This window comes from Equus przewalskii, chromosome 19 (assembly GCF_037783145.1).
Source record: "Equus przewalskii isolate Varuska chromosome 19, EquPr2, whole genome shotgun sequence".
NCBI classification, from domain to species: Eukaryota; Metazoa; Chordata; class Mammalia; order Perissodactyla; family Equidae; genus Equus; species Equus przewalskii.
This window is the reverse complement of record NC_091849.1, coordinates 35,290,984-35,310,849: the sequence shown is the minus strand read 5'-3', so window position 1 is coordinate 35,310,849 and position 19,866 is coordinate 35,290,984. Positions and strand designations below refer to the sequence as shown.

The 19,866-nt window shown below is 39.0% G+C and overlaps 1 protein-coding gene across 2 annotated transcripts in view; it reads right to left on the bottom strand.

Moving 5' to 3' along the window:
- BLTP3A (bridge-like lipid transfer protein family member 3A) overlaps positions 1 to 19,866 on the bottom strand; it is a 71,558-nt gene that overhangs the window by 31,556 nt on the left and 20,136 nt on the right. For both annotated transcript variants that reach the window (XM_008522724.2, XM_008522723.2), the window contains exons 2-4: positions 5,779 to 5,941; positions 5,639 to 5,677; positions 4,845 to 4,936 (exon numbers count right to left, since the gene is read on the bottom strand). In XM_008522724.2, the coding sequence (XP_008520946.1) occupies positions 4,845 to 4,936; positions 5,639 to 5,677; positions 5,779 to 5,941 (294 nt within the window). The remainder of the gene's footprint in view (positions 1 to 4,844; positions 4,937 to 5,638; positions 5,678 to 5,778; positions 5,942 to 19,866) is intronic.

The following is a 19,866-nucleotide window of genomic DNA, read 5'->3' as shown; positions in this document are numbered from 1 at the left end:
AGCAGTTAGCTCAGGGCTAATCTTCCTCCAAATAAATAAATTAATTAAAATATGCTGGAAAAATATTAAGTGACTTATGAACAAGGTCATTTATTGCTGCATTATTTATAACAGCAAAAACTTGGAAATAATTCAAATATCCATCAATAGAGAACTGGCTATATAAACTATGATGCCTCCATAAAATATTCTGAGTATTCTGCAGGTGCAAAAAGGAATAAGGTCTATCACTCTATATGCTTCTATGGAGAGATCTCCAGGATATACTTTTAAAAGAAAAAAGCAAGGGGAAAAGTGCTTACGGTATGCTACATTTTGTGTAAGAAAAGGAATAGGGACAACACAAACATACATACATATAACATACCTTGTTTTATAGTTTTAACTTTGGAACTAAGTAATTTTACATAGTTCAAAAGTCAATTAAAAATAACTTAAAAGTTAAAAACAAACTGATATAAAACTCCTAGAAGATAACATAAGAGAAAACCAAGAGGGCCTTGGATATAGCAATGACTCTTTAGATACAACACCAAAGGCACAATCCCTAAAAGAAATAATGGATAAGCTGGACTTCATTAAAATTAAAAACTTCTGCTCTGCGAGAAACAGCGTCAGGAGAATGAGAAGACAAGCCACAGACTGGGAGGATATATTTGCAAAAGACACATCTAATAAAAGACTGTTATCCAAAATATACAAAGAACTCTTAAAACTCAACCATATGAAAACAAACAACTCAATTTTAAAAATGGGCCAAAGACCTTAATAGATGCCTCATCAAAGAAGATATACAAATGGCAAACAAGCATATGAAAAAATGCTCTACATCATATGTCATCAGGGAAACGTAAATTAAAACAACGAGATTCCACTACATACCTATTAGAACAGCCCAAATCCAAAACACTGACAATACCAAATGCTGGTGAGGATGTGGAGCAGCAGGAACTCTCATTCATTGCTGGTGGGAATGCAAAATGGTGCAGCTACTTTGGAAGACAGTTTGGCAGTTTCTTCCAAAATTATACATACTTTACCATATGATCCAGCAATCACACTCCTTTGTATTGACTCAAAGAAGCTGAAAACATGTCCACACAAAAACCTGCACGTGGACATTTACAGCAGCTTTATTCGTACTTGCCAAAATTTAGAAGCAACCAAGATGTCCCTCAGCAGGTGGACAAATAAACAAACTGTGGTACCTCCAGACCACGGAGTATTATTCAGCAATAAAATGAAACGAGCCATTAGAGTCATGAAAAGACATGGAGGAATCCTAAATACATATTACTAAGTGAAAGCAGCCAATCTAAAAAAAGATAGAGTCACACTGTATGATTCCAACTATATGACATTTTGGAAAACGAAGAACTATGGAGACAGTAAAAAGACCACTGGTTGCCAGGGATTGGGGGAGAGAGATGAACAGGCGGAGCACAGAGGGTTTTTAGGGCAGTGAAAATACACAGTACGATAACATGATGGTGGATATGTGTCATTCATTATACATTTGTCCAAACCCATAGAATGTCCCACCAAGAGTGAACCATAATGTAAACTATGGACTTTGGGTGATTACGATGTCTCAATGTAGGTTCATCTATAGCAACAAATGTACCACTCTGCTGGGGGATGTCGATAATAGTGGAGGCTATACATGTGTGAGGGCAAAGGATATAGGGAAAATCTCTATACTTTCCTCTCTATATTACTGTGAACCTAAAATTGCTCTAAAAACAAAGTGTCTTAAAAAAAAAAAACCGAAACAGGGACCGGCCCATGGCCTAGTGGCTAAGTTTGCGCACTCCTCTTTGGAAACCCACGGTTTCGCCAGTTCAGATCCTGGGCGCAGACATGGCACCGCTCATCAAGCCATGCTGAGGTGGCTTCCCAAATGCCACAACTAGAGGGACCCACAACTAAAAGTATGCAACTATGTACCGCGGGGCTTTGGGGAGAAAAAGGAAAAATAAAATCTTTAGGAAAAAAAAAACCAAACAAATGAAACTTTCTGTATGTCAAATTGGTGCCCAACCATATAAAGAATGATTTCAAGTGACTTTAAAACACAGTATGCATAGAGAAATCTACAGCATTCAGTAGTCTTATTAATAGTTATAATATTGGTTTTGCTATTTTTTGAAACTAGCAAAAAAGTAAATCATTCATTACATTATTGTTGTTAGGAAAATATTAAAATCTAAAAAATTAACTCAAAATCCTCTTTTTTTAATTTGAATTGAGAAATATCAGGATATTGTCATTTCTTTTTCTTTTTTTTTTTTTTTTGAGGAAGATCAGCCCTGAGCTAACTGCTGCCAATCCTCCTCTTTTTGCTGAGGAAGACTGGCCCCGAGCTAACATCTGTGCCCATCTTCCTCTACTTTATATGTGGGATGCCTACCACAGTGTGGCCTGCCAAGCAGTGCCATGTCCACACCCAGCATCCGAACCAGCGAATCCTGGGCTTCCGAAGCGGAACGTGCACACTTAACTGCTGCGCCACTGGGCCAGCCCCTACTTTTCTTTCTTAAAAGTAACTTTTCCCTAGAACCGAACACTAAAAAAGGCCTTAAAGCAATGACAACTCAATGAAAACAATTTTGCCCAGACTGTTGTCTCTAAATAGCATTTCTCACTCAACAGAATCAGGGTTCCTGGGAGAAATGTCTGATTCCAGGTCTCAGGCAAGGATGTATAAGAGAAGCCTGAAACATCTTGTTCCATCTAAAAACAGGAAGATTACTGGGGTCTTGTCCGTAGGACACAGGCGGTAACTTTGAAAGGCTCTCACTGGCCAAAGATGAGGACATCCGAACATCAATAAGAATAATGATTATAAAGGTACGACAGAAAACAAACACATTTAAAAAGTAAACAAATGTAGGATGTAAAAAAATATAAATGTAAAAGCATGTAAAATAGTAAACCACCCTGGGAAAGTTAGACTGTTTCTTAAAAAAGTTAAGCCCTCACCTACCATACCACCCAACCATTCCATTCCTAGACATTCACCCAGGAGAAATAAAAGCACATGCCACACAAAAACTTGTATATAAATGATTATAGCAGCATTATTCACAATAGCCAATAACTGGAAATAAAATATCCATTAACAAGTGAATGGATAAACAAGTTGTGATTTATTCACACAATAGAATAATACCCAGTAATAAAAGGAATGTACGGATACACTCAAGAACATGGATGAATCACAAAATAATTACGCTAAATAAAAGCAGACAAAAAACAGTACATATTACATGATTCCATTCATATAAAATCATAGGAAAGCAAACTAACATATGTGACAGAAAGCCAATGTTTGTCTGGGGATGGGGTGCAGGGAAGGGAAGGAATACAAAGGAGAACAACGTATGAGAATAATGGATATGTTCATTATCTTGACGGTGTTGATGGTTTCATGGGTGCACGCATATGCCAAAACTTGTGAAACTGTATACTTTGTATATGTGCAGTGTATTTTATGTCAATTATACCTTAATAAAGCTGTCCAAAAAATTCATGGATTCAAAATGATAAGCCTCCTTCACCTTCTCCACCCCCGCAAAAAAATCTCTTTGGAGATTATTAGGCTGTCAACTCATAATTCTTAAATTTGATAAAGGTAAAGAATCCAGCATTTATCCTGAAATTCCTGGACCAACCGTATTTCAGGGACCACTGGACCAACTGCATTTTGCATCCTAAAATGAAATAATCGATCTAGACAACTATCATCAGTGGTCCTTAAACCATGAGGTGAAAGGTAAATGAGGAACTTATTGTAATGGATAAATCATGCCAACATGGTCTGAATCCACTGATTATGTGCCTCCTGACATGTGAGGATAGGAAACACACTGTACCATTTATGAAGTATTCTTACCAAGAAAACAAAAATATTGAATCAAATCAAGCCTTTAAATCTAACTACCAGATTAAACAAGAAACATTTTAAATGACACCTTGAGGTCACAATCAGCCAAAATAAAAAATGTGGGAAATTCTTTAGAAAAAATAATCCAGTTTCTACAAAGAATAAATGGCATATTAAAAAGTATTGGGGGGCTGGCCTGGTGGTGTAGTGGTTAAGTTCACAAGCTCTGCTTTGACAGCCCAGGGTTCGCTGGTTTGGATGCCAGGCATGGACCCATGCACCGCTTATCAAGTCATGCTATGGCAGGTGTCCCACACATAAAGTAGAGGAAGATGGGCATGGATGTTAGCTCAGAGCCAATCTTCTTCAGCAAAAAGAGGAGGACTGGCAGCAGATGTTAGCTCAGGGCTAATTTTCCTCAAAAACAAAACACAAAAGCAAACAAAAAGTATGGGGTGGGGGATTGTTTAGAATTAAAGAGCTTTAAAAGGCATACCCCAAAATGTAATGTGTGGAGCTCTTTGGATCCACACTGTATTGTAAAAAAATATTTTAGAGATAGTTCAGGAAATCTGAATATGAAATAAGTATTAGACGATACTAAGAAATTCCTACTAATTCTATTGATTGTAATAATAGTATTGTGGGGGGTTTTTTCTTTCTTCACAATCCTTGTCTGCTACAAACACATGATATTTACAGGTGGAATCATATGGTTTCTTGGAATTGCTTTCAAGTACTTCAGCACACACACACACCGTGATAGGAGAAAGGTGAGTAAAGAATGGAAAAATGATAATTGTTGAAGTGAGATCATGGGTGCATGGGGGTTCATTACAGTATTGTCTCTACTTTAGTGTATGTTTGAAAATTCCATAATAAAAGTTTTTATTTTTTAACTAAAAGGTAATCTGGACAAGTTAATATGTTGGAAATAATAGGGCCCAAAGCAACTAACCTCTGTCCTGAAGCGAGGGCAATGGGAGACTGTCCATTGGGGGGCCGAGGCTCCTCACACGTCTTCATCTCCAACTCTACCTTATCCAGACACTGAAATAAAAGCCATGGAGAGCTAAGCATCTGCACAAAAATCCACACAGCACAGATTGTGTCTTATTCATCTCTGTGCCCCAATGCCTAGTCAAGTGCTGAGCCCACAGTGGGCAGACAACAAATGTTTGTCAAATGAATGAATGAACAAACTGAACTGCAAGGAGAGGCCTCATCTTCCCCCCTCCATTTCCATTACCAGCAGAACTCCAGGACAAGCATGGGATTAGCTCATAGCAGGAAACTAAAACGTAAATCCAAGTTACAGAGATATTACTATTCCTGGGGATTCCAGTCTTTGGGATAAAGATATGCATCAATCAGTTCCTGAAGGGCTTTCAGCTGATAATCACCCAACAGTCAACATGAACTAAACTTCTAATGTTTCCTTTGTCAGGATTCCAAAGGAAATCTCAAGGTAGAACCTTGGAAGTGAAACTTGTTATAAAAAACAAAACAAAAACTAACTCAGGACTTCTGGGTCTTATGTCTCAATGCTAACTGCTGTACTGCACAGCAGTTCCAGAATAAGCCCAGACAACAGTCACTCTGTTTCAGAGAGAAGCTCACAAGCCAGACAGAAGCACCCACCACTCCCAAAAGGGACAGCCTATCAGGACTCCTCTCCACCTTCTCTCAGATCTTTTAAAGCCCTGCCCCAGCCATCCCATTTGAGTACTTGCAATCAAGAAAGGCCATTACCAAGCAAATTGGGTGTGTCTTCAACTTTGTCCACTGGATCTGAAAGAGAAGAGCAGAGACTCAGGACTGTGGGAGCCGCCCCTCAAGAAAGCAGGCCTGCTGGCCAAAGAAAGCAACAGCACTCTAAGCCCCATTCTCACCCGGATGGAGGCCCTGTTGCAGTAGACCCGAGTGATGGCTAACCAGGTGGGCAGCTCCAGCACATTCTGTAGAACCTCTTCATCCAGCTCCAGGTTGGTCAGCTGACCCTCTCCTTTCAAGGTGCTCAAATTGATTTTGTCTGGGGAAAGATTCTTAGTGAACCTAAAAAGAGAGATGATAAGAAGCTATTATTTCCTTGGAAATCTGCTAAACGGGGGCCAATAACACTTCTCAATTTGGAGAAAAGAAAAAGTTAAAGAACAAATGTTGACTAGTGACCACAGTCTCTACGCCATGTAAGATGTTAGGTGAGACTTATCATTCTATTCATGATTGTGTCATCTGTCTACTCAAGAACCTACGATAGGGAGTCCGGAGAAATGGCTATAGCAGTGGCCACCTAGCCTTTTGATGTTTCTGAATCCCCACATAAAAACACAGCAACTAGATAGCAACAGAAAAAGCCTATGGATAACAGTTAAAACAAAACCAGAAGATAAAGCATCCTCACAAACCTCCCTCATACAAGCAGGAGGGGAAAAAACATCAACAGCCACAAGACATGAGTACTATAAGCAGCCATGCAGATCACCCCAGAGGGATGCAAAAGGGCATCTGATGGGCCAGGGAGCAGGACTCTAAGACAACCAAGGACTACATGAAAAGCAACATGTGTCAATTTGAGAATAGCTATTGAAGCTGGAGGGGTTTGTCTGCTGAAAGGGATCCTCAGTGAGGCTCAAAGGAACTTGAGCAGTCTAACACCAATAACTCATGGAACTAACCAAGGCTCCTTCCTAGGACAGGGCCCCCACACTGAGAAGAAACTGCTGGGAGAGGAATTCAAATTAAGCAAGATAGGGACAGCAGATTGAAGAAAAGAGATGGCCCAAATAAAACTAGGGTAGGTTGAGGGAACAGACCAGACTATCTCAGAAAGCAAGCCATTATATATATATATATATATTTTTTTTTTTTTGAGGAAGATTAGCCCTGAGCTAACATCTGCTGTCAATCCTTCTCTTTTTGCTGAGGAAGACTGGCCCTGAGCTAACATCTATGCCCATCTTCCTCTACTTTATATGTGGGATGCCTACCACAGCATGGCTTAACAAGTGGTGCCATGTCTGCACCTGGGATCCGAACCAGCGAACCCCGGGCTGCCAAAGCGGAATGTGCACACTTAACCGCTGCGCCACGGGGCCAGCCCCAGCCATTATATTTTTTAACACTACTTGAAACAGAAGAAGGAGCTCCATGAAGTTAGAATATGAAACAGTAACAGGCTAATTATCGGCTTGTTAAGTAAGGTAAAATGAAACCCCAGACCCTTACAAATACCTTTACTGGTGTGATAAAAGAATATACAGTCATCTATAGTCTTGCCAAAGACAGTGACCCTGAATCTCATCATGCTACTGGGTCCAATTGCTAATTTGCAGGAAATACAGAGGATAGAGGAAAACTGCTGAACTGCACCATAACTGTGCAATTGGCAAAATCCAGACCATGGGAAACTATAGGTTCAAGTGGCCTGGATATAAAAAATTCACACAGGCCAGTCTTCTCACTATTCTGCACTCACTGACTCCAGCCTTTGCTCATGTGCTCTTGTGACTCACTCCCTTTCCTGGAGCATCCTCATCCTGATCTGCCATTCAAGGCCCAACTCAAGACTTCTCATTGAAGGTTTCTTTCCCTAACTGCTGCAACTCATGTTAAACTCTTTTCTTCTACATTCCTGGAATCTGTAACACACATTTAAGTCATAATCACAGAGGGTCTTACTCTAATTTTCCCATGTGTAACCACTCCTGCACAATTAGACGTTAAGCCCTTTGAGATCTGGGCTTAGTCTTAGCCATCCCTCCTAACCAAAATGGTTATCTGACAGAGGGCTGGGTCGACAGATCTCTTAACTAACTGCCCTGCTGGCTAACTACTCCCAGCTCCCTTCTCTCATCCTCTTGGCTGGATCACTTTAAGGCCACCTCCTCACAGCATAATCTTCTCTCCTGGATGACAAACTGTCTAGATGAATCTCATCTCTGTAATTCTCACTGTTGCTGCCTCTCACAGTCACTATCTTCCATCCCAACAATGAATGGTGTTTTGCACTTCATCCTTGACTTAGCCCTTACATATGCTAAATAGTTGACTTTAGAGTTATATATTGTTTACCAATTTTTATTTTTTCACACACATTCTTTCCTTTTACTAAGCTGTCTTTTTAGTGTTTTTGGTATTCCTTGGACCATGAGATCATGACATGCAAGAGTTTTATCTTTACAATATTTTTTCTACAAGGCCTAAAATGGTACTACATAAAAAGGCTCTTTAACAATTTTTGAAATGATAGTAAACTTTTTAGAAGTTTATAAACATGCAAAACAATATTGTATGATATTAAGGGATACACAGGAATGCACTGGCATGATAAATTCAGGAACGTGCTTTCCTGTGGGACAAGGGGAGGAGTCCACAGGAAGCTTCAACTGTATGGATAACGCTTATTTCTTGAGTTGGGAGGTGACTGCATGGTTGTTCATTATATTACTCTCTGTATCTTTTTGTATGGTAAATATTTCACAATAAATCTTTCTAAGATTTCTATGAATTACCTATTGTATGTACTTACTATGGGGAGAGCTACTCCTCCATGGGTCTCTCACACTCCTACATGTCTTGCTGGGTATGGCAAAAACACAGGACGCTGACCACTCCTTATCTAGGCCAGATCTCAGGATTGTGTTTGCAAAGAAAAGCTCTGAGGGATAAAGTAATGTCCCCCTCCAGGACAAAGAGCAGGTTTGTATACCACCTACCACAAAAGCAATGAATTCTCCAAGCTCAATATTCCATTCCTATAATACATGTGCAGGCATCCATCTGAGCTCATTCATGTCTCCCATGGGACTTGGGGGGCAAGGAGAACCAATGCAAACATATGCTTGTGCTGCTTGCAGGGCCATGAGTAATAAAGTCCTTTGTCTCTGATCCAGGAGTCTCGTATGTTGTGTCAGCATCCATGAACTGTAGCAGGCTAATTATTAGCTTCAAAATAGGGGAAAATAAAATCCCAGACCCTTACCCATGCTTTTACTGATTTTACTTCATAAAAAAATTTTTTTTAGTCAAAAGTTACTGAATATGAACCAATTTTATTCTCTGAACAAAAAAGACAAGCTTTCCATAATGGCTCCTATCCTCTGAAAACTGACTTGCCACAGAAGGAAAGAGAATTCCTCTTTTCCTGCATGGAATGGCTACGGAAAGGAAACAGGACTGGAGTGTGAAAGAGAAAAAAAGAACATCTTAAGCACTTCCACTACATAAAATAACAACCACAACAACAATTGAAAGCAAAGGAAGATATAGTGTCTGCCCCCGAGGAACTGGGAGAAAAACCCAGCCGTCAGGGAAGGAAAGGAAATTTCCTTTCTGTTCCCAGAAAACAGAATGCAACATTACTCATGACAAATAAAAATGGCAAGCAATAGGATATATTGCAGTATTTGAGGAAGACATTTGGTATAAACCTAATTCGGCCTGACTTTGTTTTTTTTTCCAAAAGGGCCTGACTGCGGCTGTTGAGCACGCATTGTATATCTGCTTAGACATTTTCTATGGCCAGAACAAAGGCCCTTGAGATAAAGGTGCAACTTTCCCCCACATTGGCATTTCCTTAGGGATAAGCATCTTTCCTTAGGCTAGGAACTGATTGCTGCACTCACCTTTGACCACCCAGCTCACCTGTGACCACTCAGCTGGAGACAGCAGACTGCCACCCTGCTGTATTCACTGAGACAGAAGACCTACCTGCTGTTTCCATCAATCGCTGTGCCACAGAGCAGTCTCGACTATTGTAAAAGGGACATTTCAATCCTATGGGAAACATCCTCTCTGGGGGTATATAAGCAGTCTGTGCACGCCACTTCTTTGGTGCCCTTTCTTCCTTCGGGAAGAAAGGCCCTGGGTTATAATCCTCAGATTTAAGCTCAGAATAAACTCACTCAAATTTTCATTTATAGATTGGTTATGGATTATTTTCATCGACACTCGTAATCACTAAGTACAGGCAGGCATTCTTTTCCAAGCCCTTATACAGTTAAATAAGATACTACAATTATTTCCTCCTAGCAATCCTTCCTCCACTCTGCAGTATTCCGGGAAACCACATCAGCTCAGAAATTAGGGCAGGGCATCCTTCCGAAGTACTAGTCTTAAAGATAAGAATTTTTGAAGACATAAAATTAGTGTTGAAGACTATACCTATATGTCTCTGCCTATCCTCCCCACAGATTCTGACAAGACTCTAACTCCCTACCTCAGCTGAGAACCATGGCAGGAGGGAGCCAGGGTCAGAGATGGGAGCAAGGATACCTTTAAGATGGAGAAGGGGGGAGAAAAGCCTGAGAATCACTAAGATAAGCTACTTCTCCTTGAGATAAAAGGCGATTTTTAAGAAAAGAAAGTGATAGGGACTTTTTCAAGTGTGTTCCTTTCTGAAAAATGAGGAGCACACTTCAAATAAAACGAAACATAAACACAGTCAAGAATAAGTTACACTGCATGTTAGCACTGATGTTCTCAGAGTGATTATACTAACTAGGTACCTTATATCTAATTGCTACATTGTGTTCTATGCAAAACTAACTCATTTACAGTTCCATATAAAATAAATGTCATTTTTCAAGCTTTCAAGAAAAAAAAGTATGAGATTGTGTTCATTTCATCATAACCTTGCCAGTATTTAGGGAATGTGCCTCAAACTATGGTCCTCTGATCACATGGGTGGAATCACTTTGGTATGTTTATATTGACATGCAGCTTATTGGGCCACAACCCCAGATATGCTGAATCCCACTGGGGAGAGGGGACAGGAGTCTGCATTTTTAATAAACTGAAGGGGATCCTTCTGTTCTCTATAGTTTGAGAATGGTTTAAATTTGAGGTTTCAGTTAACCAACTGAAATGATTCAAGGAAGGGAAAATGGGAGGCTGCAAATGGAAAAGACTACATAAATCCACTCTTCAAGAACAATCAAAATCTGGCTATCTCACTTACTAATGCTCTGACTTTAGGTAAACTGTTCAAGTAACCTCACAGGGCTGTTGAGATTAAAAGAGCTAACTAACATACATTAAATACCTGGCATTTATTAAGTGTCCAATAAATAAATAATCATTATTATTTCAGGATTCCACTGCTCTCTCCCTTTAGAAAAGGCTTAGGGGCCGGCCCTGTGGCCGAGTGGTTGGGTTCACGCCCTCCACTTCTACGGCCCAGGGTTTCGCTGGCTTGGATCCTGGGTGAGGACATGGCACCGCTCATCAAGCCATGCTGAGGCAGCGTCCCACACAGCACTAGAAGGATCTACAACTAGAATATACAATTAGGTACTTGGGCCTTTGGGGAGAAGAAGAAGAAAAAGATTGGCAACATATGTTAGCTCAGGTGCCAATCTTTTAAAAAAAAAGAAGAAAAGAAAAAGAAAAGGCTTTAAAAAAAAAACGGTTTTAGAGGCTTAGATTATTATCCTAAGACTCCGGCAGTCCTCAAGAGACAAACCCTCAGATCCATCATTCTATCTCAATGTATCATCCTCCATCCCCAGTATGCCTATTTCTATCCTTTTGACCCAGCTATCTAGAAAGTGAACTCTGGGGCCAGCTCCGTGGCAGAGTGGTTAAGTTCACACACTCCGCTGCGGTGGCCCAGGGTTCGGATCCTGGGCGCGGACATGGCACCGCTAGTTAGGTCACGTTGAGGCGGCATCCCACATCCCACAACTAGAAGGACGTGCAACTAGGATATACAACTGTGTACAGGGGGAGTTTGGGGAGATAAAGCAGAAAAAAAAGAAAGAAAGTGAACTCTGAACCAAGTTAAAGCTGAATTAATGCTCCCCAGAAAGCCTTCTCAGTATATCCCACTCTGGCTCCAGGAATAGATTTTCATCTCTTCTCTCTCTAGTACTAGTGGGTCTCAAGAGAACAACCAAAGACACGGAACAAAATTATCAATGGAGATAGTCAAAATCAAGCTTGTAAAGACAAAGCCAACCAATCGAAAACAAGAGGCCTATAGTTGGTAACCAGCAGAGTTCTATAAACTTTGTAGCCATGTCATCTGGCAAATGACAACATTGACTTCTTCAGGGCAGTTCTGTGGAGGAGAGAACCCTGTGCCTCACTTTATCCTGAAAGTAACAAGGTGGACTTCGGTTTCTGACTGTCTGGGAAAAGACTGCACACCACCGGCCAGGGCTGGAGACGAACCCCAGTGAGGACTGCTCACCAGTCTGTTGGCATACTGCCCTTGTTAACAGGACTAACACAGAGGAACAATCAGAAAAAACACAGAACCCAGAAGGACCTGTCTTCCCACACCAAAGTGGGTGAAGCCCTGGATGAAAAGTGATCACTCATATCTCCAGGTGGGGTACAGAAGAATAAGCAAGTGAGAGGATAAACTTCATTTTATTACATAGTTTTGACTATTAGAGAATCTCTCCACAGATTACCTGCTTCAGTCTCTATCTATTCACACAATCCCTCTTAACTTTTGTCCCAGACATTTTTACTCTGCCTAGACATGCAAGAATGCTGATTTAACATCTTTTTCTCAGCTACCACTGAGTAGGGAGATGGACATACAGTTTAAAATAACTGTATGTCTTTTCACCCTATAGGCTAGGCCAGATCAAGGTCCTTTGGTCAACTAAGAAAGTGTCATTTAAAAACATAATTTACTTTGTACACCACAAGTGGGAAAAAGCCTCATCCTCTGACCTGGACTGGCAGAACCAAACTACTACTAATAGTGACAACATTTTACTTTGTACCAAGCACTGAACTAAGGAACTTAAATACATTATCTCAATTAGTTTTCACAATACCCTATATGAGGTATGCATCATTATGCCCATTTTAAAGAGGAAGAGAATGAGGTTCAAATGTGAAGTAATTTGCCCAAGGCAACAAGGCAGGAAGAGGCAGAGGCAGAGCATGAATTCAGGTCTGCTCACTGGACATTTTTTTTTTTTGGTGAGGAAGACTTGCCCTGAGCTAACATCTGTGCCAATCTTCCTCTATTTTATGTGGGTCACTGCCACAGCACGGCTTGACAAGTGGTGTAGGTCCACACCCAGGATCCAAACCCACAAACCTGGGCTGCCAAAGCAGAGTGCACCAGACTTAACCACTACGCCACAGGGCCAGCCCTCACTGGACTACCCTACTTCTACTAGCATCTTCTCTTAACATCATGTTCCTCCAAAACACACTTGGCACAGAACAAATTCATAAGCTGTCTCAGAAATGGTTGGAGGACATTCTTCCCCTTTTTACAACCTACTGTGGACTGTTTAACCTGTATAAGAAGAATAAATCTAACTTTGGGGGAGTAAAGTTATAATGTAACTCCATCAAAAACTTTTCTGCGCTTCACCAACCCAATCAGATTAATAAAATCTTTCTTAAGTATGCCCAGGGCTAACTCACTACTATTCCAGCTGGAATGCCCAGCCTCTACCAAGACAATGACAAGAAATCACAGAGGTTACTGTGCCATCAGCTCTATAATCAGATATGTAGGTAACTAAGTAACCATCAAAGCTGAACAGTGCTGAACCATCCTGAGTTCCTCAGTACTCTCTAAGCACTGCTGATGGTGCACGCAGGTCTGTTAGACCACCACGGGCTGCTCTCCTGTAACAGTAGTAATGACATAACATATTTTGCTTTTCATTTATCAATTTACTTTTACGATTCAGCAAAAAAAATGGATATCACTTTATTAGCTTCTCAAAAAAGGCAGTAAGAAGTCAACCGATTTTGTCTGCATTTTATGGAAATAACAAAGAACAGGTAAAAAGGTGATCCGAGGGGCCAGGACCCACATTGTGGAGGTTTATGGAGGTTTGCTTTACCAAGGAAGCCACTGATCTGAAACCATCCCACAGCCCCTGGCACAACTTTATTCAGTATTTGTGTTTCTTTTTTTTTTTTTGGTGAGAACAATTCACCCTGAGCTAACATCTGTTGCCAATCTTCCTTCCCCTCCCCAAAGCCCCAGTACATAGTTGTGTATATTCTAGTTGTAAGTCCTTCTAGTTCTTCCATGTGAGCCAGCGCCACAGCGTGGATACTGACAGACAAGTAGTTGGTTCCACACCCGGGAACAGGGCCTGGGCCTCCAAAGCAGAGAGAGCTGAACTTTAACCACTAGACCATCAGGGCTGGCTCCAGTATTTGTGTTTCTAGTTGAAGATAGTATCACTGAGTCCAAGGATGGCTGAAAAGGCTAATAGAAGCCTGCTATTTATTCCACCTCAAATATGTGGGAAAACATTTTCTGGCCATCTGTTACTGTTGCAGAGCATAGAAGCTAAGACGAAATCAAGTTGGAAAACAGATTTTGATCAGGTTTCATTTCTGCCAGAGGATTGCAATTTGCCAAAGAGACAACAGAGAAAGGCTCTCAGACATCTTGTGAAAATGTACCACAATGTTAAGAAGAATTCTTAGATCTGCAGATTCACAGAATTTCAGGGCTAGAAGGGATCTTAAATAATCATACAGTCCAAATCTATAAATTGCAAATAGCCAGAAAGTTAAATGACTTGCCCAAGAGTCACAACTAGCCAGTGGTAAAGCTGGGACTAAGCAAATAGCAGAAATTGGACTTAATCTAGCATTCATTCAATTCTTCCACTACCCTGCACCCTGTAATTATCTTTATTGTTAAAAATAGGGTCAATAAATTGCAACAATCAGTCTGCTTCAGGTCTCATAGAAATTGAGCCCTCGTAAGAGAAATAAAAATGTCTGCAAATACACTTTGCTTCCTTCACTATTTCTTCCACTAAGGTGATCACAGCCCAGGCCTTGGCTTCTAAGTTTCCTACCCAAATCCACATAGAATTATTTTCACTACTCACACAGGCTTGTCTGAAACAGCTGATTCAGATGCAGGACCCCTACATCAGCTAAACAAAACATCTCAATCGCTAAAGCAGCTAACATTCCATGCCGGATAATCTGCTGGAGTATGCCATTCAATCTTAAGAGGTTTGCCCTAATAGGTTTTACTCTTAAAATTTCTGCATAAACAGATATATGCCTTTCTTAGGGGAAAATTCTCTTTCCTTCCAGATTTTTGCTTGTTGTTTACAATGTTGGGTTTTTAAATTGCTTTTGTGTTATTTGAGGTACAACTTACATACAGTGGCTTATTTCTGAACCTTCTATTTTGTTCCACTGATCTATTTACCCTTATGCCAAGACCACACTGTCTCCATTACTGTAGCTTCATTTTAAGTCTTGAAAGTAGGTAGTATAAATCTTCTCATTTTTTTTCAAGATTATTTTGACCAGTCCAGGTCCTATTCATTTCCATATAAGTTTTTAAATCAGCCTGCCAATTTCTGTCTAAAAAAAAAACTACCTGCTGAAATTCTGATTAGGATTACACTGACTCTATAGCTCAATTTGGGGAGACCTGATATATTAACAAAAATGAGTCAGCCTGTCCTTGAACATGGTATACGTTCAAGGCATGGCATACTTACTCAGGTCTTCTTTAACTTCTCCCAGCAATGTCTTACAGTTTTCAGCATACATCTTTTCTTCAACTTATTTCTATATATTTTATGCTTTTGACACTATTGTAGAGGAAACTTTTAAATTTTCTACTTGTTTGCTGCTGGAAGATAGAAAAAAAAATGATATTTTTTATATTAACTTTGTATCCTGCAACCTTACTAAGTTCCGTCATTAGCTCTAGTGTTTGTATTGTAGATTCCCTTAGCTTTTCTATGTAAACAATTGTATCTTCTGTGAATAACAACATTTTACTTCATTTCCAATCTTTGTGATAATTGATATTTATATACTGATCTTGTATCCTGCAACCTTGCTAAAAGTTTTAACGACTTTTTTTTAAAGAACCTTTAAGAGGGCCGGCCCGGTGGCACAGCAGTTAAGTTCACACGTTCTGCTTCGGCGGCCCGGGGTTCATCAGTTCAGATCCCAGATGCAGACCTACACAGGGCTTGGCAAGCCATGCTGTGGCAGGCATCCCACATATACATATAGGGTAGAGGCGGATGGGCACAGATGTTAGCTCAGGGCTAATCTTCCTCAAAAAAAAAAAAAGCAGCCTTAAGATTTTCTACATAGGCATTCATGTTGTCTGCAACATCTTCGTCAGTCTTCTGTTATCAGGGTTGTGATGGACATATTAAACAAGTTGGGAAGTGGTTCCTTTCTCTATTTCCTAAAATAATTTGTGTTAAATGGGTATTATTCCTTCCTTAAGTGTCCATTAGAAATCCCCAATAAAATTATCTGGGCCTGGAGTTTTCTTTGTGAAAAAGGTTTTGATAACAAATGCAATTTCTTTAATAGATACAGAGCTACTCATGTATTCTATTTCATTTTCTCAGTTCTGGTGAGTTATGTTTTTCAAATAATTTTTTGCATTTCATCTGAGTCGTTGAATTTATCGACAAAAGATATTCATAATATCCCTTAACATCTTTCTAATGTCTATAAGATCTATATCCCCTCTTTCATCCCTGACAGCATTTATGTTTTCTCTCTTTTTTCTTGACCAGTCTTGCTAAAGTTTAATTTTCTTTATCTTTAAAAAAAACCCAACTTGTAGCTTTATTAATTTTCTCTATTGTTTGTCTAGTTTTCAATTTCACTGATTTCTACTGTTAGCTTTATTTTTCCTTTCTTCTACTTACTTGGGTTTATTTTGCTCATCTTTTCCTTGCTTAAGTTGGAAACTTCAATCATTGATTTTTAAACATTTTTCTAATGTAAGCACTGAAAGCTATAAATTTCCCAATACTCACTTTATTTGCTACATCCCACAAGTTTTGATATGTTGAATTTTCATTGTCAACTAGCTAGAAATATTTTCTAATTTCTTTTATGATGTCTGCTTTGACCATGACTTATTCAGAAATGTATTTTAAATATTCCACATTTGGGGAGCTTTCCAGGTATCTTCTTGTTATTGATTTCTAATTTAATTCCATTGGGGTCGAGAATACACTAAGTAAGTTTTCAATATTCTGAAGTTTATTAAGACATATTTTATACTTTAACATATGGTCTATCTTGGTGAACATTCTCTATGCACTTGAAAAGAACATGTATTCTTCAGTTGTTATGTGTAGTGTTCTATAAATGTCAATTAGGCAAGGTGATGCATAATGTTATTCAGATCTTCTATATTGATATTTTTAAAATATTGATATTTTTCGAGTTATTCTATCAACTATTGAGGGAGGAATATTAAAAATGGCTAGCTATGATTGTGGATTTTCCCTTTCTGCTTTTAATTCTGTCTGGTTTTGTTTCATGTATATTGAACCTCTTTTATTAGGTTCATATACATTTATGATTATTACATGTTTATGATGAATTGATCCTTTTACTACAAAACGTTTCTTTTTATCTCTAGTAGTAATCTTTGTCTTCAAGTCTATTTTGTCTGATGATAATACAGCCATTCCAGCTTCCTTGTGCTTACTGTACAGACAGTATACATTTTTTCATTCTCTCATTTCCAACTTACTGGTATCTATCCCTTTTTTATCCAGTCTGACAATCTCTGCCTTTAAATTTGAGTATTTAATCCTTTTACATTTGATGCAATTATTGATACTGGCTGGATTTTGATTTACCATTCCACTATTTGCTCTATCTGTTTTTTTTGTTCCTCTACTCCTCCTTTCCTTCTTTCTTTTTAGGTTAACCTAGCATTTTTAGTATAGGTTTACCCCACTATCTGAAAGTTTGCTTTACACCACTTCACTTTTATGAAAAACTTATATTAGTACCTGTTTTCGATAACCAAAAGAAATCCAAAGAGAATTTCCACTTTTATTAAAAAAAGGCAAAAAGCAAAAACAGCTTTCAGTGTTTGTTTTGCAGCAAGCTGATATAGCAGCAGCACACAGCCTGATCAGCGAGAGTGGCACTGCCAAGCTCCTTCTCCAGAAACCACACTCAGCAACTGTGCTTTGTCTTCATTTGTTTTGGTAGGTTATTTTTGGGGTCTAAGAATGCTCAGAAATGTTTCCCATATAAATTCACGGTAATTCCTTCTTTGCTTTATGCCATCTTGGCTAACAAAGATTTCATAGGAATGCTCTACTTTTAGACGGCAGGGGAAACCTGTATTTCATTATAAATTATCTTATGGGCTTTTTAGCTACGCCTCTTTGCTTATGCACGTGTGTGTGATTGCTCTAGGAACACAATACCTAACCTTAACTTATCACAATCTACTGAAAAGTTAATATTGTACCACTTCAGATAACAACGTAAGAACTTTGCAACAATATAGTTCATTTACCCTTCATCTTTTGGGCTATTGTCACATCTATTACATCTACATACGTTATAGACCCACAAAATAGTTTTCAATGGTCTTGTCTTCTAAAGAAATTAAGAGAAGAAAAAACATGTCATTTTTTATATCTACATTTCCAGTATTCGTCACTCTTTCCTGTAGATCCAAGTTTCCATCTGCTGTCATTTCTCTTCAATCTGAAGAACTTCCTTTAGAATCTCTTGTAGCACTGCTAACTCTCAGTTTTCATTTGTCTAAAAATGTCTTTATTTCACCTTCCATTTTTTAAAGGACATTTTAGCTGCATATGAAATTCTAGGTTGAGAGTTTCTTTCAGCATCCTAAAGATATCATCCCATTGTCTTCTTGACTCTGTTGTTACTGATGAGAAGTCAGTCATTAAGTCATACCATTGTTCTCCTTTATGTGATGAGTCATTTTTCTCTGGCTGCTTTCAAGTTTTTCTCATTATCTTTAGTTTTCAGCAATGTGACTGTGATGTGCCTGGGGTGGATGTCTTTATATCCATCCCGCTTCCGATTCACTGAGCTTCTCGGATTCTATAAACCTATCTTTCACCAAGCTTGTAATTTTTTAGCCATTAATTCTCTCCTTCTCTCTTTTTTATAACAGTTTTATTGAAATATAATTCATGTACCATACATATATCCATTTAAAATGTGTACAATTCAATGTTTTTTAGTATATTCACAGAGTTGTGCAACCATAAGCTTAATCAATTTTAGGACATTTCATTGGCCTGAGTAGCTCACTCCAAAAAAACTCATGCCCTTCTTATGCCCAAATCTATCAAATCAAATCCCCAAAAAAACTCATCCCCAATCTACCATTGCCCCCAAACCTAGGCAAGCATTATTCTATTTTCTGTCTCTATAGATTTGCCTATTATGGACATTTAATATAAATGGAATCACATAATATGTGGTCTTTCGTGACTAGTTTCTTTCACTTAACGTAATGTTTTCGAGGTTCATCCATGTTGTAACATGAATCAGCCCTTCGTTTCTTTTTATGGCCAAAAATAGTCCATTGCATAGGTATACCATATTATGTTTATCCTTTCATCAGTTGATGGACATTTGGCTCATTTCCACTTTTTGGATATCATGAAAAATGCTGCAAGTATGTTTTTGTGTGGACACATGCTTTTATTTCTGTTGGGTATACACTTAGGAGTAGAATTGCTGGGTCAAAAGGTAACTCTGTTTTACTTTTTGAGGAACTGCCAGACTGTTTTCCCAAGTGGCTGCACCATTTTACAGTCCTACCAGCAGTGTTTGAGAGTTCCAATTTCTCCACATCCTCACCAACACTTCTTATTATCTGTCTTTTTTATTACAGCCATCCTAGTAGCCACTGTGGTTTTGATTTGTGTTTCCTTGATAGCTAATTATGTTGAGTATCTCTTCTTGTGCTTGTAGCCATTTGTGTATCTTCTTTGATGAAAGGTCTATTCAGATCCTTTGCCCATTTATAAATTGGGTTGTCTTTTTATTATTTGTCAGCCATTATTTCTTCAAATTTTCTTTTCTGTCTTGTTTTAATTATCTACTGCAACATAACAACTCACTCCAAACCTAGTGCCATAAAACAGTAAGCATTTTATAAAGCTCACAGATCCCATGCATTAGAAATTTATTCAAGGGACAACTGGGGTAGCTCTTCTCTGACTCATGACATCCAAGGCCTC